Source organism: Hippocampus bargibanti, linkage group LG01 (genome assembly GCF_051943395.1).
Source record: "Hippocampus bargibanti isolate YZ-2025 linkage group LG01, ASM5194339v1, whole genome shotgun sequence".
NCBI classification, from domain to species: Eukaryota; Metazoa; Chordata; class Actinopteri; order Syngnathiformes; family Syngnathidae; genus Hippocampus; species Hippocampus bargibanti.
In genome coordinates, this window is record NC_142734.1 from 28,658,897 (window position 1) to 28,685,704 (window position 26,808).

The 26,808-nt window shown below is 40.5% G+C and overlaps 1 protein-coding gene across 1 annotated transcript in view; it reads right to left on the reverse strand.

Annotated features, from left to right (window-relative positions):
- dmd (dystrophin) overlaps positions 1-26,808 on the reverse strand; it is a 119,250-nt gene that overhangs the window by 74,921 nt on the left and 17,521 nt on the right. Inside the window, exons 2-19 of the mRNA XM_089008406.1 lie at positions 23,476-23,537; positions 22,649-22,741; positions 22,486-22,566; positions 20,198-20,290; positions 17,124-17,225; positions 16,708-16,778; positions 16,498-16,616; positions 16,205-16,404; positions 8,581-8,709; positions 6,968-7,063; positions 6,786-6,884; positions 5,449-5,630; positions 4,638-4,788; positions 3,591-3,710; positions 2,263-2,364; positions 2,078-2,185; positions 578-757; positions 38-204 (exon numbers count right to left, since the gene is read on the reverse strand). Coding sequence (XP_088864532.1) covers positions 38-204; positions 578-757; positions 2,078-2,185; positions 2,263-2,364; positions 3,591-3,710; positions 4,638-4,788; positions 5,449-5,630; positions 6,786-6,884; positions 6,968-7,063; positions 8,581-8,709; positions 16,205-16,404; positions 16,498-16,616; positions 16,708-16,778; positions 17,124-17,225; positions 20,198-20,290; positions 22,486-22,566; positions 22,649-22,741; positions 23,476-23,537 — 2,155 coding nt within the window. The remainder of the gene's footprint in view (positions 1-37; positions 205-577; positions 758-2,077; positions 2,186-2,262; positions 2,365-3,590; positions 3,711-4,637; positions 4,789-5,448; positions 5,631-6,785; positions 6,885-6,967; positions 7,064-8,580; positions 8,710-16,204; positions 16,405-16,497; positions 16,617-16,707; positions 16,779-17,123; positions 17,226-20,197; positions 20,291-22,485; positions 22,567-22,648; positions 22,742-23,475; positions 23,538-26,808) is intronic.

Consider the following 26,808-nt stretch of genomic DNA (forward strand, 5'->3'; position numbering starts at 1 on the left):
AATGTGATTGAGCAAAGTTCACCCAGAGTGTACTTACCTCTTCCTGAGTTCCGAATCTACGACCACCTGCCTCTTCTTCTGAGGTGGGGACTCTCGGGCTTGGCATAGTGCCGCTACACTCTCCCTCGTCACCTTGGTAACACTCGCCGTGCCTAAGTGACTCAGTTCGGGCTCGGGGGATGGTGTGGTGGCGACCGGTGAGAGCTGAATGCGTGGATAGCCAAACAGGGTGTTGGAATTGAATTGCAGCTGAATTGGAATTGGATTGCAGCTTTTTACAGGACACAACTTTTTTAACATCGACTGTACACCCTTTGATCTAAAATTTCAAATCTCTCGATTAGGCATGACCCAATTACAATGTTTAAAAAAAACTGCATTGCGTGAAAGCGAGTAACGGGAAACAAAGCTTCATAAAGCACTTTTTTCCTCATTTTTTTTCACAATGTAATCACGTCACGAGAAAAGATCTCGTTTTGTCATTGTTGAGTAAAAAACAAATGCCACAAGTGCTTCATGAAGCTTCATTTTCCCATCACTAGTTACTTGTATAACGCGGAAATGGCGAACGTCGTACCTGGGCGCTGATGAGATCCAGACTTTGAACCAGTCGATCCCAACGTTGAGTCAAAGCATCCAGCCTGGCCTCCAGTTTACAGGCCACCTCCTTGTTGTTGATACTGCCGAGAAGGTCCTGACTCATAGCGCGCAGTTTGTCCACGGTGGGGCGCTTCACATCGAGTTCTGTCTTGACGATCTGGCGAAGCACAAAGAAAATCGATCGGCACACCCCACTTACTGCAATGCACCGGTAGGTCGATCATGAGTGAGAGCCCTTCCATTCTTGTCTACAAATAGTGATTGGAAAATGAAGCTTCATGAAGCACTTGAGATTTTTTTCACTCCTGCAGATGGTGCTATCGGTTTAAATATGAAGGTTAGTGCAAAGGAAATGTCTTAAAAGTACACTGCATCTTTAAACCAAGAGCGCCATCTCGAGGAGTCAAACACTATCACAAGTGCTTCATGAAGCTTCATTTGCCCATTATGATCTACAAATAGAGATCTCACACTCTCGTTTGATTAACTGTAGTGGTTCTCAATAAGTTTTGAAATCAAGTACATCCTAAAAAAATATGTTAGCTTTCCCAGTAAAGCCATCACGATAAACATATATGGTAAGCATGGATAACATTAACTCATTCACTGCCATTCACAAATTTATTCGGGAATTAAAAAGCATGACGTAGAGCGCCATTCCTGAATTTGTTCTGGTTTTTCTTGCTGGGGGTGGGGTGCGGATCAAGCTCCGGTCAGACCTCTGGCAATGTTTTTCCCTCCCACGAGAGGGCAGCATTTGCCTTTTGTACAGTTGCCCCCACATCAAGCTCAGATAACTCCAGACCTACATAACTTATGAACTATTTTTCTGATGAAAGAATAGTCTAAGCTTTCTTACGCTGCATTGAATATTTATGTAGTCCTCAAACTTAATATTCTGTGGGTCCTGCAATTTGAGTGAAAATGACAAAAACCCTGGCACTAGAGTGGACACATTTTTGCACATCGTCTGGCAGTCAATGAGTTAACAAGGATTTGAACGTGGAGGAAAATATCAAATGTATTGAAAAAATTTTGATTGCGAGCAAAAGTTGAATACAGTAAATACTGACATCGAATAAAAATGTGTTGTACCGAAAAGTTAAATACAACGGAATGGTTCTTAAATGTGCTGTAATGGATTTGGTTCTCCCTTAGAGACTCCTTTATTTCCTGTATATGATAGTGGACCATGTTAAGCGCTTTGTTACAGCTTCAGCTGTTACTAAAGCGTTATATACATCAATATGTATTGTATCAGGTGAGATCTTGTTGAACATTTAATGAAGAGAACTATTCCTCCATGTACCACAAGAGAAAGCATGGACACACTTTGGGAATCACTGGCCTACATTGACAGAGGAATGATTCTTCTCTTTCCAAGTCACTTTGACCGATGAAGAACTTTCCAATTGCGTTTTTGACTGAACACACTCCATAAAGCTTAACCCAAGGTTGAGGTTTCCGCTTGACTCACAGCCAGATGGCGGAGGCAAGCCATGGTGGCGGCGTGGTCCTTTTCATTGGGGGTCTTGATGGAACGAACCAATTCTTCCTTCTGAGTCAGCCACGAGTCGAATAAAGACTAACGGAAAGAAAATAAAATACAATAAGATAAATGAATCAGGAAAAAGTGAAGAAAACTGAGCGACGTGCACGTACATGCTCATTGGTGAAGTGTTGCCATTTCAACAGAATCTCCTGGAGCAGAATCCAGCGTTCTTCTGTCCATCTGCAGATGGCTGCCCAGCGGTCACCGAGCACCTGCATGTGCCACACACACACACACACACGCACACACACACACACACACACACACACACACACACACAAACCCTCTTAAATTAGGTCATGGGAGAGGCTAAAACATTCTACTTTGCCATCAGTTGCCCAAAAGGCTCATTAAATTGTTTCATTTGGTCACGTGCCAATTAAATTCTTCCGGCCGCCGAATGAAGAGGGTGAATACTCTCCTGGAGGGACAAAAGGAGATTATGTTCTTGTGTTGGGTACAGCTAAAAACAGGGGTGATGTTTTATTTTGTAGGGCACATCTAAAAAAACAAGGGCAACCAAAATCGTTTTATTTATTTATTTTTTATTTATTTATTTATTTATTTATTTATTGTGTAGCGGAAGCTAATCTATTCATTCATCCATTCATTCATTCATTCATTCGTTCGTTCGTCTGTCCGATAGAAACATGGACTACTAATGGGAAAACTAAGCTTCATGAAGCACTTGTGATATTTATTGACTCCTCCAGATTGTGGTCTTGGTTTGAATGTAAAGGAAATATCTTAAAAATATCACTGTTTCAAGTGCTTCATGAAGCTTCACTTGCCCATCTCTAGCAGGAACCATTCAACACTCTTCACATTTAATGTATTTAACACCAAATCGATTTGTGTAGCAAATATATGCCATGCTATTTTATTCATAGACTCCCTTTTCTAATTCAATTTTGGTTGTGATCCTGTCAAATATGTCCTCTGTTGAAGAATCACAATTTCAGATTCCGGGTATGGTCACATGAATACATTTTTCAGTTGAAAAGCTGGATTGGGCAAATGGCTCTGAAATCAAATTGTTTCAAAATAATAATAATAAATGAAACATGCGAGATTTTAGAGTCAAAAAATGCCAGGACACAGCATAGGGGTAAACCTGAAGAAGTGAACTTGTATTTGTGCATCTCCGTTACTCGTCTCCTAATCTTTTTATCAGGTTGATGCGCCGTTCTGCAATAACCTGCTCTGCAGGCGGTAACATAACAAAAGTCTCACTCGAAACAAAGAACCGGCTCTTAATATACGCGTGTGTGATTATACGCAGCATCTCGGGCACGTGCGCCGCTTCTCAATTGTTTTTAGTGAGTGAATGATGAACTGCAGCAGCATCGCTTTTGTGTCGGTTCCTGAATTAAATTTGAGAATATTTTTTTTCTTACAACTATCGGGTCTGTGGTGAGGAAGTGTTGCTCCAACTTGCCTGAAGTTTACTCTCCAAGGCAGCTGTGGCAATGTCCCCGCTGGTCTCGTCCACCACCACCACCATATGGGTCAGCGAGTTGACCCGTACCTGCTCCTGCTCCAGGTCCTCCTGCAAAAGCTGCAAACAATGCACGATTGATTGTTAAATGTTGGGACAAAACAAATCACTGTACACCATCACAATTTTTTTTTGTAACGGGAAGAAACAAATTTTTTATGGTCCTCTTCCTGTGTATTTGTTTTTTTTAACAAATACACTATATCAATAAAAAAAAAAAAAAAATCTGTATTTCAAAAAACAATACAAGATAGCATATTGTTTTGACATCATAGGTTTGGCTTATACTAAACTCAAAAAAATAAAAAAATAAGCGCTCATTTATTACAAAAATTAATTTAATAATAATAATTTTAGGAAATGCCTTGACTTACAGGAGGTAAAAATGTCAAAATAATAATAATAATCACAATAAAAAAATAATCATCATCAACATCATCATAATAATAACCAATTAATGATTAGATGGATAATAATAATAATAATAATAATAATAATACATTTTATTTTCAAGCGCCTTTCAAAGCTCTCAAGGACATCTTAGTGTCAGAAACAATTATAGTAAATCCATCTAATCGATTTAATCAACGTTTATTGACTCAACCCGCGCCAATTTGTGGGAATATTGTGGCCCACCATGAGCCCAAATTGATGTAAAAGTAAAAACTGATAACAATTCAAACTCTCAAAAAATTCTTCTCAAAAAACTACAAAAATCAATTAGCGAAAAATGTGCATGTGAAACCAGACAACGTCCTCATTCTCCAAAACCAACATTATTTCAAAATATTCACATATTCATATAAACACATTCCAACTGTATATGAGTATGTTGTATTTGTTAAAGTTAAAATGTCATATTTGGTAGATTAAATCAATGACATCGCCGATCAAAAAAAGTTATATGGTCTGCAGTTCGTAAAAAGTGATCTGGAATTAAACAAAATCGACCCGGATGAATAAATAATAATGAGTTCAGGACACCACCTTGTGCTCTTCCACTTTCCGCTTGACGTTGTCCAGGTCAGGACCAAGCGGCTGCGCCTCCATCTTGTTCACCCTCGCCTCTGTTGCGTCCAGCCAGTCTGTGAGTTGCTGCAGCTGCTTGTGCTGGAGATCCATGAGGACCTGGTGGAGTCTGAAGCAATTTCATGCCATCGATCAGAAGTGCCAAAATGTACTCACCCAATCTCTACTTACAAAAGTAAGCAGAAGTACAGAGAATTGCGTAGAAAAAAAGACAACAGCAACTAAACAATGAGTTTTGGGTCCTGCTAGTTTTGCTTAAATGTATTTTTTATTTGCACAATTTTAACTCAATCATGGTCTGCCTTCTGTTGATCTGGAAAAGAACAAACTCCACAATTGGCCATGGGATGGTGGTTCACTATCATGTTAGATACTAAATTTGGAAGAAAAAAAGATTTACATTCTGTTGTATATTGTGAGCTGACATGTTAGTATCTATCTATCTATCTATCTATCTATCTATCTATCTATCTATCTATTATTACAAATGAGAATTTAGAAATTTGGTTGACATTTTAGAATGGTTCATGGATATGTTTCAGCTGCATTCAAGGGCCACGTAAAATGATGTGGCGGGCCATATCTCACCCCCGGGCCTTTTCTTTGACACATGAGATTTAAATGGAGGGCGGTTAGACTGTATTTATATGTATTTGTACTTCCTCTTATAACTTACAATGGAAAACCAAGACCCACCCCTAAAAAATATTAGAAAACAGCCCAAATAATCTCACATTTTCCAAAACCTGAAGCCAATTCAAGTGAGCACCTGCTTTGCCTCTCCATGCTTGCGACCCGGAGGTGCTCCCATCGAGAGTTCAGCAGGGTCATCTGTTCCCTGACTTCAGTGTCTTCTTCCTCACTCAAGTTGCCCTCTGCCAGCAAAGCGGCGCCAGCCCGCAAGACGCGCCCCACGCTGCCCTGATGCGCGGTGAGCTCCACCATGTAGCCCTGTGAGAAGTAGTGTAAAAAAATAAAAACTCATAACCTGCATAAGTGATGGCCTCGCGTGATTGCAAGCTGTTCTTTCCGAACAGCTTCTTTTTGTTTTATTATATTTTATTTTATTGTGCAATACTTGAGGCAGGCGACACACATCTTTGCTGTACAGTATCACACTAAATTAAAACATAAGGTGATAACGGAAATAGTTAAATGTGCATCCTGATCTCATTAGTGATGGGCAAATGAAGCTTCATGAAGCACTTGTGATAGTTTTTGATTCCTCAAGATGGCACTCTTGGTTTAAAGATGCATCGAATTTCCTTTGCACTAACTTTCAGATTTTAACTGAGAGCACAATCTGAGGGAGTAAAAAAAAAATCACAAGTGCTTCATGAAGCTTCGATTTCCCATCACTAGATTTGATGCTTTAATTCACTTTTTGTCTCATTGTTGGGTGAGGTTTGGCCACCGATGAGCAGTACAACGTAGACATATACGAAAAAGATGGACACGACTTCGCAGCGGGCTGGAGAATGATTTGGGGGGTGAGAACATTGCTCAAATGTCCATCCGCATCTACCACTGTAGTGTTCCTGGGTGTAAGCACAGTGCTTCAGTTTTCGTACAACTCGGTTTAATGCAGAGTTTGGCAATAAAAAAAACTTTACAGTGCATTTAGTGTGGAAAAAAGAGATTTTGACAAATCTGTTTGGAATTAAAAATAAAAGCAGCCAGCCTTGTCACGTCCAACAAAAAAAGTTCAGAAGCTAAAATACGGTGAGAAAGTGACTAATCTTGTTATTCTGAATTGGATGGCAGCGATGTTACAGAATTCTTTATTGAACCCAAACGATGATGCAATCAGGCAGCAGAGTGGATTCTCTGGAGTGTATTGAGGACTAAGGGTGATGAAACCCAAAGGATGCAACTTGCATGTTTAATCAGCATCAAAAATAAATAAACAACCCCCAACTAACTAACTAACTAACTAACTAACTAGCCAGCCAACCACATAAATACATAAATACATAAATACATAGATAAATAAATAAATAATTATCTGACTAAATGAATAAACGTATAACTAACAAACTAAATAAATAAACACACAATTATCTTTTTTTTTTGTTTCCAGCTGCAGACAACCATCAAAATCCTCACCTCATGAGTGTGGAACTGCTCCTTGACTTCCTCGACATTGTTTGAGATGGGGGGCTGGGACTGGAGTCCATCCTCAGCCGAGAGCAGCCACGTCAGAACCTTGACATTCGCGGTTGAAAAAAAACTTCAACATTCCAAAAAAATTAAATAAAAATAAAAATGGTCAGTTTCATTCAACGCACCTCTTCCAGAGCCGCTTGGTAAGACTCCAGACTGGTGGAGCCAGGAGGAAGAGGACTGAGGCCTCGCTGCAGCTCCTCTTGGCTGGGGCTCAGAAACTGGAGGTCGGTGCAACGCGGGCAATGGCGGCAAAAGGTGGAGAAGGGAAAAACAGGGATACCATCATATGCAAACAACAACAGGAAAAAGAAAAGAGTGGCGATATGACCTTTTTTCACCTTTAAAACTAAAAACTATATCCATTTGTGATGTGACGTATAACATCGTTCCTGTGAATGCTACCAATTGCAATACAAATGTATGGTTTGGGGCAAAAGAAATTATTTGGTGGTCGTCGTAGTAACCGTGTTACTTCCCGAGGGGTTCAATGAGTGAGGTTTCAGTAGTGGTGGGAAAATGAAGCTTCATGAAGCACTTGTGATATTTTTTTTGACTCCTTCAGATGGTGCTCTTGGCTTAAATAGGAAGGTTAGTGCAAAGGAAATGTTTTGATATTCCACTGCATCTTGAAACCAACAGTGTCATTTCGAAGAGTCAAAAACTATCACAAATGCTTCATGAAGCTTCACTTGCCAATTACTAGGTCTCAGGGGTTCACCTTGGACACAGGTGACTCTAAACATGGTGATTAGTTATGACACGCCCACCTGGATGTGGTTGGCTACAGATGATCACATGACATTGTTTGTCCAATGTCATGTGATGGGAAATTTAATTCGTTTCGTGGTCAACATGTGACTGTCGCTATAGTATGTGGTACAATTAAAAAAACAAAGGTTGTGTAATTTTATTGACTTTTTTCAGTTTTTAATAAATGTGTTTTTTAATCACTTGAATTCATACAAAATATTTATTTTTTACTCACAAAGGATTCAGTGAATGTGTACATGAACTAGTTGGGTTTGGTGTGGCTAAAAAGGTTAAAACCTACTGTTTTAGAGCGAATATCAACCCCATGGCAACACACTTTCCAAAATTAATATCTTTCCTCCCTTCAGATGACAGCAAAGAAATATTTTTAAATCACTAAATCTTGCTGTGAAGTCAGAAATTAGTCCCTCGAGAGCAAACAAGACTAAATGTTAATGATGGGCAAGTGAAGCTTCATGAAGCACTTGTGATATTTTTTGACTCCTCTAGATGGCACTCTTGGTTTAAAGAGAGAGAAGCCAAGAACACCATCTGGAGGAGTTAAAAAATAAGTTCAGTGAGGCCCAATTACTATAAAACCCATAAAAATGTTTTTTTTTTTTTCAGATTTGGTGCAAGGGGCACACTAACTATGAATCCCACAGATACTAAATACATCCAGATCCTAAGTGCCTCACTAGTATAAATAAATAAATACATAAATACACAAATAAATAAATAAATAAATAAACAGCCCGTATAAAATACAAAATAAAACAAATAATTACACTGTATCCGCATGATGTCCCTTTGACATCAAGCCCAAGGATAAGTAAACAAAAAGCCCAAAGATAAGTAAACAATTATTGAATTTACAGACCTGAAATTACCAGGCTTTTTTTTTTGCTCACAAAAAAAGAAAATACAAGAAAAACACAAACAGATGGACATTCAGTATGAGGCGTTAGCATGCGGAGACACGGACCTGATCAGTAAAGCGCCTCCTCTTTTGCTCAGGGGACTTGACATAGGCCGCCTGGGTGTAGGCGTAGCTTTTATAGCGAGGCTGAGCGGAGGGACTCTGCACTCGACCCTGAGCCACGCTCACTGTAATCTGAGAGCCAAACAGAGGACGGAGACGGGTCGGAAAAGGCAGAAGGTGGAAGGATGCACGACACCAGAAAGGACATTGGAGGAACAGGGTCAGGGGGTAGGGGAGCATATGAGAAAGTACACAAAGGACATGAGAAAAGAACAGAAAAAAATAAAAAACAAGAAACAGGACATCAGCTCTGATTCGATCGGAATGTCTACCCGTTTAGATAAAAAAACGTTTTTAATTTCTCTTCTTAAAGACTCTCCAATAAAAACAACTCGGGAGCGGTCTTTGATTTCAACTTTCTACATTCAGTTTAACAAGCTTATGACAGCGAACAAAACAAGTTTGACATGAGTGAGGTAAGTAGTGATTGGTAATTGAAGCTTCATGAAGCACTTGTGATAATTTTTGACTCCCCTCGAGAGCACTTTTGCTTTAATGATGCTATGGATTTTTAGGACATTTCCTTTGCACTAAGCTTCATATTTAAAGAACAACCAACATCACTTTTTTTGTTTCAGAATCAGAAAAAAGCTTTATAGCATCTAAAATACCCAAAACACGCAGTATGATATTTTTAGTCCAATGCAAAACACCAATAAAAATGATTTAAAGTGTGTAAAAAGTACTTCAATTTGAAACCGGTTGAAACCCGTTTCAGAAGGTCCAGCCCCCATGTTCGTGGTGTCACGGCAAGATGTCTTGCCTTGCTGGAGAATCAAAACAATGGCTTCAGATTCGGAGAATATGCTTCCTTGTTACTCATCCAGTTATGAATATGATTCAAATAGTTCTGAAGAGGAAAGAATACATGTTTGCAATCGATTAAATAATTTATTCCGTGGCATTTTGAGGCAACATTGGGGGGAAATGCCGCACCCAAAAAAGGCAGAAAATGGCGGCTGAGCTCCTGTGAGGAATTAATCAGCCTGTTTCCACAGGCTGATAAATTCCTTATATGGAGCTTGGTCGCCCTCTTCTGGCTCTTTTTGGTGCAACATGACGTTTTCAGACCAAACAAGCACTGCAAAATGCATTGACGTGATGGAAGGACTGCTACAATGTGTTCTTTTTTTTCGGTCAGGGGCGTTCCTTCAGTGACGTCACGTACGGACTCTAAAACAAGACTTCCGGAATATTCAGCGCGAGTCTTAAAATGTAAAATATAGCTATATGCGGTGGAATCTTTGTAAAATACTCAGTAGAAGTCATTTGAAGCCCTTTTCCAAATTATTGACACAACTTGTGCGGAGACGTCGGTTGTCCTTTAAATCAAGAACACCATCTGGAGGAGTCAAAAAATATCATGTGCTTCACGAAGCTGAGAATTTTGTTTTCAATGGGTGGGCATAATGGTTCGGCAAATTATTTAAGCTAATTTCGCTATTATAATGCCTTCAGCTGCTCTGCCCCCAAACTTTGGAACTCACTCCCCAACATTCGTAACATCGATTCTCTTCCCACATTCAAGTCCCATCTCAAAACACACCTATTTAAAATTGCATTTTCTGTATAGCTCTCTCTCTTGTTTCTATTTATAATTGTATTTTATTCATTGCATTCTATTTGTAATTGTATTTGATTTATTGTAGTACGTATGCTTGTCTGTGACTGTAAAGTGTCCTTGAGAGCTTTGAAAGGCGCTTAAAATGTAATGTATTATTATTGTTATAATCTGTTCCTAAATGAAAGACAGCGATGGCCATTTCAGCCAGTCACCGTTTTACGGAATGCAAAAAGTATCCCTCGTACGACATGCACTCATTTTTCTGGCAGTTAAAGCGCTGGTGCTTTTCTTTCTCCTCATTTTGAACTGAGCAGGAGGCGAACCGGAAACTCAATTCGCCATTCGGTTAATTTTGATGACTGCCGTGTACACAGGACTGTAGCACATGCTAGCTAGTCAGGCTATGATCCAACTTGCTGGCATTCATCGGGCTGTTACGGTTCTTTGGAAAACCGTAACCAGGTTTCTGTTTCATCACTAATTAGAAATGCCAACTGAAAATATCAACATTCAGTCAATGTCTTGAAAGGAGATTGCCGAGATAATGACACACTGCTGGTTAATGACCAGGCCGAGGCGAAGAGGCAATTTGCTCTGCTTAATTGAACTTACTTCAGCCAGCACTAATGGATGAACACTGAATGTGTGTTTTTTTCCTTTGGCTTTTAGAGATTTTTTTTCAGAACTTCAGGACTTCTATTGTGTTGCCTCGACATAAAGCCGACTTGCAGGTAGTCAAAATTGTTTCACTTTAACCATGGACTGCTGCATTCCACAAACAGGATTTGCAAATAACTCTTGCAGAGGCTAGAGTGGCACCTCAAACGATGAGTTTGATTCGTTCTGAGGCCATGCACTGAATTGATAAAAAAATGGTATCTCAAATCCTTTCTCGCCATTGAAATCAATAGAAATAGCATTAATCCATTCTGCCCTGTGAAATAAACTTTTTGTTATGTTTTATAGTAGAACAACAATCTAAAACACAGGTGTCAAAGTCAAGGCCCGGGGGACAAATCAGGCTCGCCACATCATTTTACTCGGCCCGCGAAAGCAAATCGAACTTGTGAAATTCCATGATTCTTGCTCAAGTCTACACCAAAATTTCAAATTGGCTCATGTAAACCACAATAACAGTTATTATTTTGGACCGAAAATTTGAAATCTAGTTCTTCATTAATTTGTTATGCCCTCTATATGTAATATGTGGAGGGGATTAAACATTCTAGTAGCTTCCTCAAATTCATAACAGGCCCAGAGAGGAAACCGTTACGACAATGACCTCGATACCCTTGCTCTAAAATATGGTACATTATGAATACATATAATAAAATAAAATGTAAAGAAGTGTGTTTTCACTTTGCTGATCAAGATGTGTATGTTTAGGCCACCTTGAGGCAGGATAATACAGATATCCAAAAATATAAGTCTGTAAATTGCAGGCAAATATCCATTGCTTTAAAGGGTTATATGTAACGTGATGGGAAAATGAAGCTTCATGGAGCAAAAGTGATCATTTTTGACTCCTACAGATGGTGCTCTTGGCTTAAATATGAATCTTAGTGTCTTATAATTCCATTTTATCTTTAAACCAAGAGTGCCATCTCAAGGAGTCAAAAACTATCACATATGCTTCATGAAGCTTCACTTGCCCATCACTAGTTATAACTCCATAGCATCAATGCGAGTAACTCAGTTTATTGTGCGTTTGTCACATTCTTATTAGTGACAGGTGTGTGCCCCTCCCCTTCCCTGTCCCTCCGGCTTGCACACCTGTTGCCCATTCACTAATGTGCCTTCTGACTATAAGAGTCACCTGGTTTCACTCGGTATTTGCCGGTGTATTTCCTGTTTGTGTTTCACCACTGCCGTATGCCAGGTTGGTCGCTCTCCTTTTTTTACTGCTTCGTTCTGTTTGGTGTTCCCCTGCGTGTCTCTGTAAAACCATTTGAACCCATCTACTGTCTCCATCGAGTACTTCGGATCAAGCTCCTTTTTGTCCGACGAGGTCGTTTGCTTTTGCCTCGTGCGGATGCGACAGCGTTAGTATGATGATCGCCGACGAAAGGATTGCAGTTGTTCGAAATATACAACACGGAATTATTTTTGTTTTAATATTTAGTCTGACAGGGGGAGGTAACAGTAACCCTTGATTTTTTTTCCTAGGTGACAGCTCGGTGACAGCTTTTATTGAGTAATTTTCTGCGACAAGTCTTCATATCTACACTCTCTTAATTCACCACACGGGCTGTCCAAGTTGACAGTCCCCAACCCCCTTTGCACAAACAGCTGATGCAGCCTTTAAACTGAAGTAATAATTTTGTATCACCAGCCATTACTTCCTCTGAATCCTGCCATGATTCAGTGCGATAGTGAGACACCAACCTCAGCATTACCGAGCGGTAAAGGTCACAGGCGGCGAATCCAATTTGCCGGTGGAAAACTGTTCTGAACCCCACCTCACGGCAGTCGGCTCCATTTGGAGGTTCTGTTTCAATTTGCAGTTAATGTTCAACGCTCATCGGACACCTGATCATTCCAAGTCCCAAAATGATGTCGAATTTGTTCCCCCTTGCTTGGCATCTCGACAAAATCTCCTGAGAAAAGCTTCTTCGAAGACATTACGAGGTCAAAGGTCACCCAAGAAGACCCAGCTTTCCATCTCCATTGTAGCTCATAGCCAAGATGGTTACTGGGCTTTGTTGGGGGCAATCAAATTCTATCACGCCAAATTCTTACTGATTATGGAGCAAGAAAAAAAGATTTTCCAATTGTCCTCTGACATAATAACGATCCATAACGCTGGTGAGGGAACTACCTCCAAAGGGCCAAAACATTCCGGCGTGAATCACATCAAGAATCGCGAGGTTTGTTTTCGAAGATTGTCAAAAACGGCGGATCTTGAAAGTTTTTCAACAAAAAAATGAGCCAGGATGACGAAGGAGATGCGTGCAAGACTAGGGGTGTAGACATACATTTTTCAGCGGGGTGGACGCCGGAGCGACGTATCATTTGAGTGGGGGGGAGGGGGCTTAGCCGTTGAGTGCCTCCATCTTTCTTTATCAAACCACCAAGTCAGATATTTTGTAACTTTGCTGCTGTGAATTCAGAATGTCTCTATTATTCGACTAATAAAGGTTATCTCAGAATGAATTATGTTATTCATGAACTAAAATTCACGCCCAACACAAAAAAAAAATCAAGCAGCAAAAAAAAAAAAAAAAAAAATTAAAGTTAATTAAAAAAAACAATTGCAGATTTCACCTTACTAGATAACGCCATTTTTTGTAGTGGCTTTTCATTAAGTTCAGTTGCTAAGTTAAAAAAAATATATTTAATACCCGGTAATAATAATTTTGCAGATCATACCTGACTAGATGACGTCATTTTTTCGCAGTGTCTTTGCATTAAGGTGAATTGCTAAGTTTAAAAAAAAAATACATTTTGCCGATTTTAATTTACAAGATAACGCCATTTTTTACAGCGGCTTTGCATTAAGATCAATTGCAAATTTCCCCATTGTGGGACGATTAAAGGCTTTCTGATTCTTAGCCTGCTAAGTAAAAAAAAAAACAGAAAAACATTTTGCTCACGATCTTACATTATGAGATTACACAATTTTTTTGTAGCGGCTTTGCATTTAGGTCAATTGGTCTGTGTAAGCTCTCAGTCGTACAGGAGTGGTCCATCGATGAGAAGGTTTCTTCAGCCGTCATCTGTACAAATGTGAAGGTTTCGGACGTTTCGCCTCCTATCCAAGAGGCTTCGTCAGCGAACTAAAGTCTGACTGGTCGTATCGGCCCTATTTATATATTCCTAATGTCCAGACATGGTGGCGCCGGACACAGCTATGATAGGTCCCTACTCTCAGGTTGGGGGGGCAGAGGACCCCTCCTTGTGGCCCCACTGATTTAGGTCAATTGCTAAGTTATAAAATATAATAAATTTGCAGAAATTACCTAATTAACACATTTGTTGCAGATACTTCACATTTGGATCAATTGCTAAATCAATTGTTTAAAAAATGCACATCTTACCTTATTAGATTATGGCTTTTTTTTGCAGTGGCTTTGCATTAATGTCAATTGCTAAATTAAACTAAAAATCTGATTTTACCATACTAGATAACATTTTTTTTTTTGCTAAATAAAAAAAATGCAGATCTTACTTTCATAGATAACACAATTTTTTTTGCAATGGCTTTGAATTAACATATTTAAAACAAACAAAAAAACTGCAAGCATCCAACACTTGATCTAAAGTCACATCAACATTATTCACCTCAAGGCGCAGGTCTCACCAGCTGAGGGTGTGTTTAAGAATCCGAGCGAGAAAATCATTGCACCCTTTTGGGGACACTAAACAATTTTAAGAGACAATTCAGTGGAAAATTTTTGACCTCAGATGACATAGCTGCAGCGAGGGAGCTGTAGAGGTGTGGAAAGGCCCAGCATTGGTGATAGATTTTTATTTTAAATTGAGGCCTTAATTAAAGCTGAACGAGAGGGCTACTTTCACTCTTTTAATCCCTCCTCCACTCCAATCAATTTTCTCATCAGTTTCGCGGCCAAATCAGGCTCCATCTCTTTCTGCATACCTGTCACTCTGCCGACAGTTGGATTTCTATTGGATTACAATCTGCATCAGAGGCACGTCGTCGCCTCGTCTGAAAAAAAAAAAAAATCCAGACAAATTTCGAGGGTCTCGATAAGCGCTGAGTGACCAAAAAAAATGGAGCGATCCCCTTGAAAAACGTTAACACGCCTCTCCCTTGGCCGAGATGAGTTGGTCTAATCCAGCTAACAGACAGAAACAAACAATCACATCATCGATTTACTGGAAAATTGCAACACAACAATTGGCAGGGCTGCAGAGTTAGCATGCGACAAGAGCTGTCACCGAAACGTTGAAAGCGTAATTAAAAAGCTGTTTTTTCTGTTTATATTGACCATTCGTATAGTCCAGTTAGTGTTTCCAAAAATTGGTTACAACACACACACTGTTAAACGCCATTGACTTATCTCCATCGCCCCCCAAAAAAAAAACAAAAGGAACGCAACAATAGAAATCGAATGGGAAGAATACCGTTTGATTTTTTTTTTTTTTTTGCAAGAGTAGGAAAAAAAGAAATCAATCGTTTTTCATTTGGAATATAATCAGCTACAAGCCACACGATGCTGACATTGTTGTCCTTTGTTAACAGAGGACAAGAAATGTCGTTGTTTGACATTGCCGCAGAAATCATTCCAACATAGTACAACCCCCAAACACCCCCTATCCCCCATATGCTCACTGGGCTGTCGCTGAGACCCGTAAGGGCACTTTCCTACCTTTGGTACTCAAAGCGCTTCCCCGACTGAGTTCAGTATCTTGCTGAAGGACACATCCACCAGCTCACAATGGCCGGTGGGGTGGGTGGATTGAACCCCCATTTTACCACTGAGCCACATCGCCCCCAAGATTTTTGTAGACAGTGTGCAGAGTTTGTATTACAGTTGAAACTTGTTCAACGTGCATCGAGGGTTATAACGAATCGGTTATGTCACATAACGATAGTTAGTTCAGCCCATTTTCAATAAAATGGCCGCCAACTACGTAAGTATAATAACAGTCTGAATATTTATCAATGTAAAAACATGAACATGTAATGCAGTCCAAATATCACTTACAATTCAGTGGACTGTATTTCCCAACGATAAGGCTCACTGGATTATATTGATGGGCAAATGAAGCTTCATGAAGCACGTGTGATAGCTTTTCACTCCTTTAGATGGCACTATTAGTTTAAAGAGGCAGTGGATTTTTAAGACATTTCTTTTGCATAACCTTCATAGTTTAACCAAGAGCACCATCTGAAGGAGTCAAAAAACATCATGTGTTTCATGAAGCTTCGTTTTCCCATCACTACTGAATTCAGAACAATTGCTCAGACCCAAACTCCTTTGAGCATTTGTCAGACATCCTGAAACAAAATGGGCCTCCGCAAGTGTGTCGGTGCTAGACCTGTTGGGAGAAGCGCTGCTGGGTCTGGATCTGGTAGTGATCCCCAGTCAGGACATGGGAAGTGCTGGTAGCGCTAGCTGGGCGTGGTAGCGTCTCCACTTCCTGGATGGCCTCCATGGTGACGCTCTGCGGGAGCACCTGGAAGAGCGACGTCACGTACATGATGACGCTCTTCTTGTCGGGATGAGGCACTGCCACGTCTGAATAATGACAAGAGAGAGGACAATGAGGTTATGTTGTATTTTCCGAATCCGAAGTGGTTACGAACTCCTGTGCGTATTTGTTCTTGTTACCTTCTGGGTCCAGCAGTCTGTCGATACCCAAATGTTGCTCGGCCTTACTAAAAGCATGTTCCAGTCTGTCAATCGCCGACGCCTTGTCCTCCACGGAGCTCCAATCAAACAGTTCGGGTCTTGAGTCGGGAAGGGTTGGAAAACAATCAACAATGAAATTTATTTTAAATGATCGTTTTAGGAATTTTGCAGTGGGACATTTGACAGTACCTGTGGCTGTGGATGAGGGCGTTGAACGCCAACCCGTCATTCCAGCTACTGGAGAAGTTGACCACATTGACCTGAGGACACACGCAAGGAGACTTTTCACGTTTCTGCGCTTCACTTCTTTTAGCATTTTAACAACAGGGGCTTATTGGAAAATATACCTTGCATTTCAGCTCATGCTACGTTAGCTAACTGCAAAGCGAGTATCTCATTAGCATATGGGGCGTCATTGACTGATGAATAATAGAAACGGAAAGCAAATGTTTGACCATGATGGCAACAACAATACAAGAATCAACGAGAATAATAATTAAAACCCTCCGAATCTGAGAAAAAAAAACATTTCGGAGGCTTTGGCTTTTTCGCCAAAACAAGCGTTAACGATTCTCCCGTATCCACGTGATTTGAACAATACTAACCTCCGGGTACTGGCCCGTGTTTTGCCGAACCCAGCTCAGCAGAATCTTTTCACTGTTGGTCTGCTGTAGGTCCGCCATCACCTCCTTCATGACATCCTTTACCTGTAAATACGCAAAGACGATAAATAAGGTTGAAGACCCTCGCCGGTAATTTCATTAGGGACGGGTGATTAGTCGTATCCAAAATTCTGATAGTTCTGAACTTCAATCACAAGGATTTATTTCTAACTTCTGAAATAAAAACCGATATTTACCTGAGGAGCAGCTATTCTAAGCAACCCCCCATTCCCACCCCCACCGTTTTTATTGACTGAAAATACATTTAATGTCAAACACAACTGAGTAGTGCACGTTGGCGCAGCCCCTCGACAGCCATTCCGGTTCCTCACGTGGCCTGTTCAAAAAATTAATTGCTCGCCGCTGGAATGCCGTTTCAACTCATCTTGACTCTGGAGTCTGGATTAGTTGGCGGGGGAGGATGCCGAATAAACCTGGCAGTCCCTGAGAGTAAAGTGAGGGGGTGAGAGGGCAACGTCTGGCAGCGTTATTGCTCTAAAGTTTTAAAACTCCAGAAATCCAACAACATTTTGCATTCGGGACTGTTGTCAGTTCAATGCTGATTCCTGTTCCTCATACAAACCTGTGTAGTTCCTGACTTTCAGGGGGTCGGGGATCCGTGATTTGAGTAAAAAAAATGTGTTTCAAATCAAAGGAGCACAAGCTATTCCCAACGATATCAAAATATGTTAGCATCAAACGTCAACAGTTTGACTCGGGGAAAGTGCAAATTCAAGCATTACTAAACAGTTAATGAACACACACATTCCTTTCATGCACACTTGGGGATGAAGGGTCATTCTGCAATGATTTGCGTGGCCACTAGAGGGCATTAAAAGATACAATATAAGGTCCTCGGAAGGCCTCTCAAATATGCCCATACTAGCAGCTGCTCTTTGCAGAAGACAAAGAATATATGTGACGTGATGTGACACTGCTTCAAACATTTTTTTCCCCATCACAGATGCAACTAAGCGTTTGCCCAAAGCACATTTCATAATAATCTTGCTATAATCTTGTCCGAGAGGACAGTAATTTCATCTGTGCTGTATGTCATGCATATTAGCATATTTGACAACGGCGCTTAATTTGACTTTTGACTTTGAATAAATTATTTTCTGAAATGTTACAGCCATAATCTAGCATGCGTGGTAAAATCCATATTGTGTGAGTTTAAGGTCATCTGTGCATGTATGCAGCTACTCTAAATGTGTGTGTGTGTGTGTGTGTGTGTGTGTGTGTGTGTGTGTGTGTGTGTGTGTGTGTGTGTGTGTGTGTGTGTGTGTGTGTGTGTGTGTGTGTGTGTGTGTGTGAGGGGTGTGGGGGAGGTAGTTAGGTTGCTGCAAGTGACATATTTGGGTCACTTTATCAGGACCAAGGATGAAGGTATTTTATTTTTCATTTGCCAGAAAGTGTGTTACTTTTACACAATCTTTCCTTGGGCAACCATGTATGTGTGCAGACATTCATTGGGAAAGAGTGTAAAAAAATGTTATTACTCAATGTTACGCCGTATGGCCCTCTCCCTCGGTACCCCCAACCGACTAAATCTATTAATAGATTTTTCAGTCAAGAGTCTCCTTGACACACTCCAACACAATTGGGTGCACACACGGTTTGTTAGACGTCCCCCAATGAATGCGCACTGGAAAGGAATGAAAAGGGGGAGGGATGTGGGTGCTCATTTGGGAGTAGGTCACTGCATGCATTTCCACTCTAAGTGGAGGGGTGCTTTGACAAATGCCTCGACCGTGTCTATTCTGCCAAAGACTGTAACATATTTCTTTTTTTTGGGCAGCCAAACGTATGCCAAGGCAACAGGTGGCGCTCTCAATCACCCCGTTCCAGTTTGACGACGATAAAACAGTCACAAAAAATATTCCTAACACACATTCTAACATGCGGCTATTTTTCTTTTGACTCGTCCTCCTACGGTTTAAATCGGCCACCGTATTTTTCTAAACTTATTTATGTTGGTCCGATTTCCATTTTAAGTTTTTGTTTTGGCAGATGTGAGTACAGAAGCCTCTCACTCAGCATGTGTTTTTTGGCAGTGTTGGGATTGTCGATAAATTACTTGGTGCCAGACCGAGAATAAAGACCTATTTCTAGTGATGGGCAAGTGAAGCTCCATGAAGCAATTATGACACATTTTGACTCTCTAGATGGCACTCTTGGTTTAAAGATGCAGTGGATTGAAAAAACATTTCCTTTGCACCTTCATATTTCAACCAATAGCATTTAAAACAAGAGTACTATCTGGAGGAGACAAAAAAGTGCTTCATGAAGCTTTGTTTTCCCATCACTACTTCTTTCTGCCACACAATCGTATTTTGGGTTTCCTTATTCAAATCTAAATAGACCAGATTTTTGGGGGGGAGCATTTGACTAAAACTTGGCAGCCCAGTAGTCAAGTGGTTAGCACGCCGACTTCACAGTGAGGAAGTCGTGAGTTCAAGACCCAATCCGGCTTCCCTGTGTGGAATTTGCATGTTCTCAAGGGGCCCGCGTGGGTTTTCTCCAGGTCCTCCGGTTTCCTCCCACATTCCAAAACACATGCATTGCAGGCTGATTGAACACTCGAAATTGTCCCTAGGTGTGAGTACAAGTGGTTGTTTGTCTCTGTGTGCCCTGCGATTGGCTGGCAACAAATTCAGGGTGTCCCCCGCCTAGTGCCCAAAAAGGGCTGGGATAGGCTCCGGCACCCCCCGTGACCCTAATGAAATAAAGCGGTCTGGAAAATGGATGGATGACTAAAACTACATGACAAACCTTTTAGATTTTTGCTGACTGAAACTATAACAGATGACTAAAATGTAACTAATCAGCACTTCCCTCCAAAACACTCAGAAAACAACCAAAACGGGTGTCAAAACAGCACGGCTATAGTCCCAATGCATTTATTTTTCCCCAAGTTACCAATAAAGCCTTAAAAAAACGCAGTTGTCATAGTGGAAAGATGATCAAGGGTGGACAACTAAAGCAGGAAACACATTCTCAAACACACACATACACACCTGCCAGTGGAGAATGATGCTCCAGATGAGGCCAAGAATGAGCTTGTGATTGCCATCGACGATATCTGTCGCACCAATGTTCACCAACTCAACCTATGCAAAAAGTGTAAACAATTACTTGAATCGCAAAAACAACCATTCCAAATCAGCGGTTGAAAAAAAATAATACAAATGTGGTGTAACTTTAAATTGGAATTATGACAAGAAAGTAAATTAATCTAACTTGATTGTATGAAACACTATAAACAAGGCTTTTTGTCACCTTGCTAGTAATGGGCAAGTGAAGTGTCATGAAGCACTTGTGATCATTTTTTACTTTTCTTGATGACACTCTTGGTTTGAAGATGTGGTGGAGTTTTAACTAATTTCTTTTGCATTAACCTTCATATTTAAACCAAGAGCACCATCTGGAGGAGTCAAAAAACTATCACAAGTGCTTCATGAAGCTTCGTTTTCACATCACTATTAGTTACCATTTCCCTTGGAGGGCCAGTGCGATTGCGAAAACATATTCAAAAGTCAAAAATTGTTTCTTCCACTATTTAAGTTGAGGGGTTTAGTAACACTAAATTTCTGACAATAGTTGTGTTTTTTATATACATATGACCAATTTAAGGACAACCAACACAATTTTTTTGTTTCCTAACTGACATCAGAAAAACGTTTTATACCATCTAAAATACCAAATGAAAAACACCAATTAAAAATGACTTAAAGTGTCCCAAAACGACTTCAAAATGACCTCAGAAAGTTTCAGTTTCAGAAGGTCTCGCCCCCTTGTTCGTGACGTCACACCAAGATGTCTTGCCTTGCTCGAGAATCAAAACAATGACTTCAGATTCGGAGAAGATGCTTTCTTGTTACTCATCCAGTTATGAATATGATTCAAATAGTTCTGAAGAGGAAAGCATAAATGTTTGCAATCGATTAAAGAAGTCCTCCCATATCAATTCGAGCCATCAGGACACCAATGTAGCGTCCCAGAAAATGCACAAGATGCCGCCCAGGCTCCGTTGGAAATGGAGAACCAAAACCATTTCTTTGTTTCATAACTGACATCAGAAAAACGTTTTATAGCATCGAAAATACCCAAAACACGCAGGCTGATATTTTTAGTCAAATGCAAAACAACAATAAAAATGACTTAAAATGACCCAAAACTGCCACAAAATGAGCTCCGAACTGAGCAGATTGAGAAATTCCCGCCCCCTTGTTCGTGACGTCAAACACTGCCTTGCTCCAGAATCAAAACAATGGCTTCAGAGAGTTCAGATTCTGAGAAGATGCTTTCTTGTTACTCATCCAGTTATGAATATGATTCAAATAGTTCTGAAGAGGAAAGCATAAATGTTTGCAATCGATTAAAGAAGTCCTTCCGTATCATTTAGAGGTGTTTGGACTCGGATGTAGCTCCCAGAAAATGCACAAGATGGCGCACAAGCTCTGTTGGAAATGGGCTGATTTGTCTGCTGGGAATTTGTGTCAGCTCGTATCAAATAGTAGTCTTGGTCCAACACACAATGATTCACCATCGCGTTATTTATGTGTTCTCCTTCTAATCTCGCCACTAACACGGATCAACATGAAGTTCTCAGACCAAACAAAGTACCCAAAATGCATTGTGGGTCGCTTTCTCGGTCAGGGGCGTTCCAGACATGACGTCACGGTAGGCATCATCACCAACTCAAAAACAAGACATCCTGAATTTTCAGCGCGAGTCTTAAAACGTAAAATATAGCTATATGCGCTGGAATATTTGTAAAATACGCTCAGTAGAAGTCATTTGAAAAAGATGTGGTGGGCCAGATTTGGCACCCGGGACTTGAGTTTGACACAAAGTATAAATAAATACGCTATTTTAATAGACATATATAAAAATACAGTAAAGTCTCGTTATATCGATATCGGATATATCGATAGTCCCGGTTATATCGATACTATTTCTATGCACGCACGGGGAAAATTACATGCAAACGGGGTCGAATATATCGATAGTCCCGGTTATATCGATATTTTTTCGGACTCCCTTGGATATCGATATAACGAGACTTTACTGTATATATTTTTTATCTAAATTGCAGGTGGGAAATTTAAAATCAGTTTCTACTACACCTCGACATCGATTTAATTTTGTTCCCGGTTCAACCCAAGTATCATCACCAAAATTTGTCACCAGTAAATGACCCCTCCTCCCCCCATTATTATATTCATTTACTGCACACAAGCCTACAGAACAAAATAAAACAGGCTGCGGAGAGGTACAAGTCCAAAAAGTTTGGGACGCCTACATTGTTCTTCTGCAAGATCTGCAGAGCCCGGTTGACATTGTTGAGCGAATGGACGCGGGTGGTTCCCTTTTCCAACCTCACCTGCATTAACAACAACAAAAAATAACATTGAGTTATTTTATTTTATTTTTTTCCAATGTGATTCCACAGGGTGAAACGATACCTGCTCATTTCCAATGAGACCCTGCAGCAGCTCTAACAAACGGCGGCCATCGCACAGGTCCGAGAAAAGATCCTCCACAGGCGTTTTCCCTGTCTGGAACACACACGGGATCAGTGACATTCAGTGAAAATGAAAGAACTCTGAGGTGTTTTTTTTTTTTCAATGACTCCGAGTTGAGTGAGGTGCGAGGTCACCACGCAGATATTCTCATAGTCGCTCGGTGTGAATTGTACCTACTCTGCCTGCATCCAAGTCGGACGAATGAACCGTCAGTGACCTTCAGCGATCAATAAGGTAAGGTGCCGTAGTGAAAAGAGCCGCGGGTGTCGTTGCCACGGTGACCCCCCCCCCCCCCCCATCTGCACGGTGATTTCGATTGGACTCAGTTTTGTTGAAAAAGATTGGATGATAAATGGTATTTTGTTGAGTCGAAACTTAGAAAATCAATCATTCTTAGTCATAGAGGAGCATAAACAATGTGACCAATTCCAGGTTGAGGGAATGCTGGCGCATGTGGATGCCGCTGCTCACCCACAGAAAAACTGATCCTGTGACTGTAAAGTGACCTTGAGAGTTTTGAAAGGCGCTTATAAATGAAATGTATTATTATTAATTATGTTGTTCGTAAAGGAGACCAGGGTACATCTGAAGCTTACTATTTTTTTAAATATATATGTATTTTTAACTTTTCTTGTAAAAATCCCTTCATAGGGAGTCCACTTCACATGATCTTTTGCATCGAAGGAGAAGTTCGCATGTTGGAATGACAATGGTTATTTTGCATTTTATTCTTTAATGGTGAAGCATGAAGTCTTAATCTGTTTTACCTTAGATAACTGTGAGTTGACCCATTTTGTGAACGTCTTCTTCTGCACATCTTCCCTTTCATCTAACGGCGAGAAAAACACAATGAAGTATAAAATCAGTGGGGGTCATGTCAAGGCGGTAAAAAAAAATAGATGCATGGATATCAGCGCATGCGATACTTCCACACATAGTTAGCATCGAGTTGTGCCCAGCGTGACGTGCCTCTCCGATCACGCTGTGGGTTAATTGCATTCTCACGTCATCAATCATCACAGTGCTCATGATCGTTTTTGCCTGTCAGTGTCATCCACGCAAGACTCATCAAACTATGTTCCTCTTATGAATATGTTCGTGCGATTGTGGTCATTGAAGGATCAATACCTTCACACTTGAAAAAGAAAATGACTACTGTATATATATATCAGTCAAACCTCGGTTTTCAAACTTTTTTTTCATTTTTTTATGCCACAGTATACAACTGGTCCAGAATGTTGGCCGCCTAATGCCCAAAGACAGCTGGGATAGGTGCCAACATGCCCCGTGGCAGACAGACGGAGAGAGAGATGTTTTTTATGTTCCATTGTTAATGTTGATGTTAAAATTGGCGAAAAATAAACATATTACAGTTTGTTTTTATAGTATTTTACAAATGACATGTTCTATTATTATGTTTTCATCCAGTTTATGCTGTGAAACAGTTAAAATGTGCTTTGAAAAGTCATTTTCTAGACTTTGAACAGATTACATTTTCTTACATTGATTTTAATGGGCAGTGATGTTTCGGTTTTCGAACAGGTTTCTGGAACGAATTATGGTCGAAAACCGATGTATCACTAATATATATATATATATATATATATATATATATATATATATATATATATATATATATATATATATATATATATATATATATATGCACAGTATATATATATATATATATATATATATATATACACAGTATATATATCCGCCACTAAACACTAAACATTCGGCAAGCCCCCTCATTGCCCATCTTTAAAACCCATCTCAAAACTCACTTGTTACTCTTGACTCAGAATGATTCCAACTTGATATTTGTTTCACTCCTTGGTGCTTTCTACTAAGTTTGTGACTGCTTCATTTCCTGTATATGATAGCTGTCCATGTTAAAAGCTTTGTTGCAGCATCAGCTGTTGTTCAAGCGCTATATAAATCAATATGTATTGTATTGTATATACTATTGTATGTATACACAGTATACGTCTGTGTAAGCTCTCAGTCGTACAGGAGTGGTCCATCGATGAGAAGGTTTCTTCAGCCGTCATCTGTACAAAAGTGAAGGTTTCGGACGTTTCGCCTCCTATCCAAGAGACTTCGTCAGCGAACTAAAGTCTGACTGGTCGTATCGGCCCCATTTATATCATCATAGCTGTGTCCGGCACCACTGGGTCTGGACATTAGGGATATATAAATGGGGCCGATACGACCAGTCAGACTTTAGTTCGCTGACGAAGTCTCTTGGATAGGAGGCGAAACGTCCGAAACCTTCACTTTTGTACAGATGACGGCTGAAGAAACCTTCTCATCGATATACACAGTATACACACACACAATTCAGTGAATACAGAGAATACAGTGGCTAGACGTCTCCTGCCTGTGGCAAGTTAGTCTCGCACAGCCCGTTGGCAGCCTAATGGAGCTCAGCAAAGTGTAAGCAAAAGTCCCGTGAGGGCAAACAAAAGATCCGTCTCTTTGGTACTGGTGGCACCATTGCAAACTGTCACGTAAGTCACGGATTGGGCATCGGTTGCCTGGCAACGGTCACGGCCGTAAGACACGGATGAAATCATGAGACCAAAATCCAATCAGATGGGATTGTTACCGAGAGACGTGCTGGAGGGGGAAGTGGTGGGAAAGGAGTAGAAACGGAAAGGTGAAGAGGAATCAGGGGAATTGGGGAGGAACACACGTTTGGAAGCGCCATTCTGAATACATTTAACCTCAAGTTAACATTCTTTCCAGTTTTGTGAAGTTGCATGTGGGTTACGTGGCAACCCGGGGAAGGGAGTCTTCATTGGAACTTTGTGCAATCGAATTTGAACAATTATTACATGTCGACAGAGGCATCGACAACAGCTTATTTAAAAGGACAACCGACACCTCCCGACAAGTTGTGTCCATAATTTGTGAAATCACTTCAAATGACTTCTACTGACTGCATTTTACAAAGATTCCACTGCATATAGCTGTATTTTACGTTTTAAAATTCGCACTGAATGTTCATGAAGTCTTGTTTTCGAGTTGATGCCGTTGCCAGGAGTGACATCGCGGAGGGAACTCCCCTGACCGAGAAAGCGACACACAGTGCATTTTGGCTAATTTTTTTTCATCTGAAAACACAGTGTTGATCGCGAAATTAGAAGGAAAACTACATAAATAACGCAATGGTAAATCGTTGTGTGGCAGCCAATTGCGGTAACACGCACAAAGAACCTCTAAGTTTACAGAATTTTCCAGCGGATAAACCAGCCATTTCCAACGGACCAGAGCAGTAGAGCACCAGCCGGAGGCTAATGAGAAGCTAACTGGAGTTAGCGAATCCCCGCTTGGATAACCGCTGTCATCCTCTCAGTCTGACAATGGGGAGAATGTTGCTTCCAGTGGTAAAAGAGAGCAATCGCCATATTAGTGGAGCAAACCGATCGGACAAACATCCAGCTGCTGTTAGCTTGTAGCCATAGAGCACCAGCCGAAGGACAACAAAGAGCTAAGCGGAGTTAGCGATGGATAACCGCTGTCATCCTCTCTGTTGTTGTTTCTGCTCCTCTCAAGGCTCATCATCCAGCTCGTCAATTCTATTTTTGAACGTATATCAGTAAACTGGAGCTCTTCCAAGCCAAAGACGATGACATTCTTCAGAACGGGGAGTAGGTGGTGTAGTCGAAAGGACGCTTTAATGACAAACCTGGTACGTATTATTCCGACAGTCAGTCTTTTCTTTGAATCGAACACGATTGCTTTTCTTGACCCCGTGATTAAATTATCGATTTGATGTGAATTGCGATTCACTACAATTTTCTTATGATAAACTCCATTGTATAGAAGGCCATTCATACGTAAGATCGTAACTCTTGAAAGTTTTAACAACTTGTTGCATGCACAACCCTTAAACAATCTGCATTGATGTTGACACCTTGTAGTTTATTATTTGTTATTCATGTCCTTATATGCCACATATCACCAAAGTTGATGTTATATTGCTAATTCACGGAGCTTGCATATATGGTTCATATGTTGTGTCCTTCACCAGTTTTGTCACTTGCATACACGGCTCAAATTGATACGGAAGGACTTCTTTAATCGATCGCAAA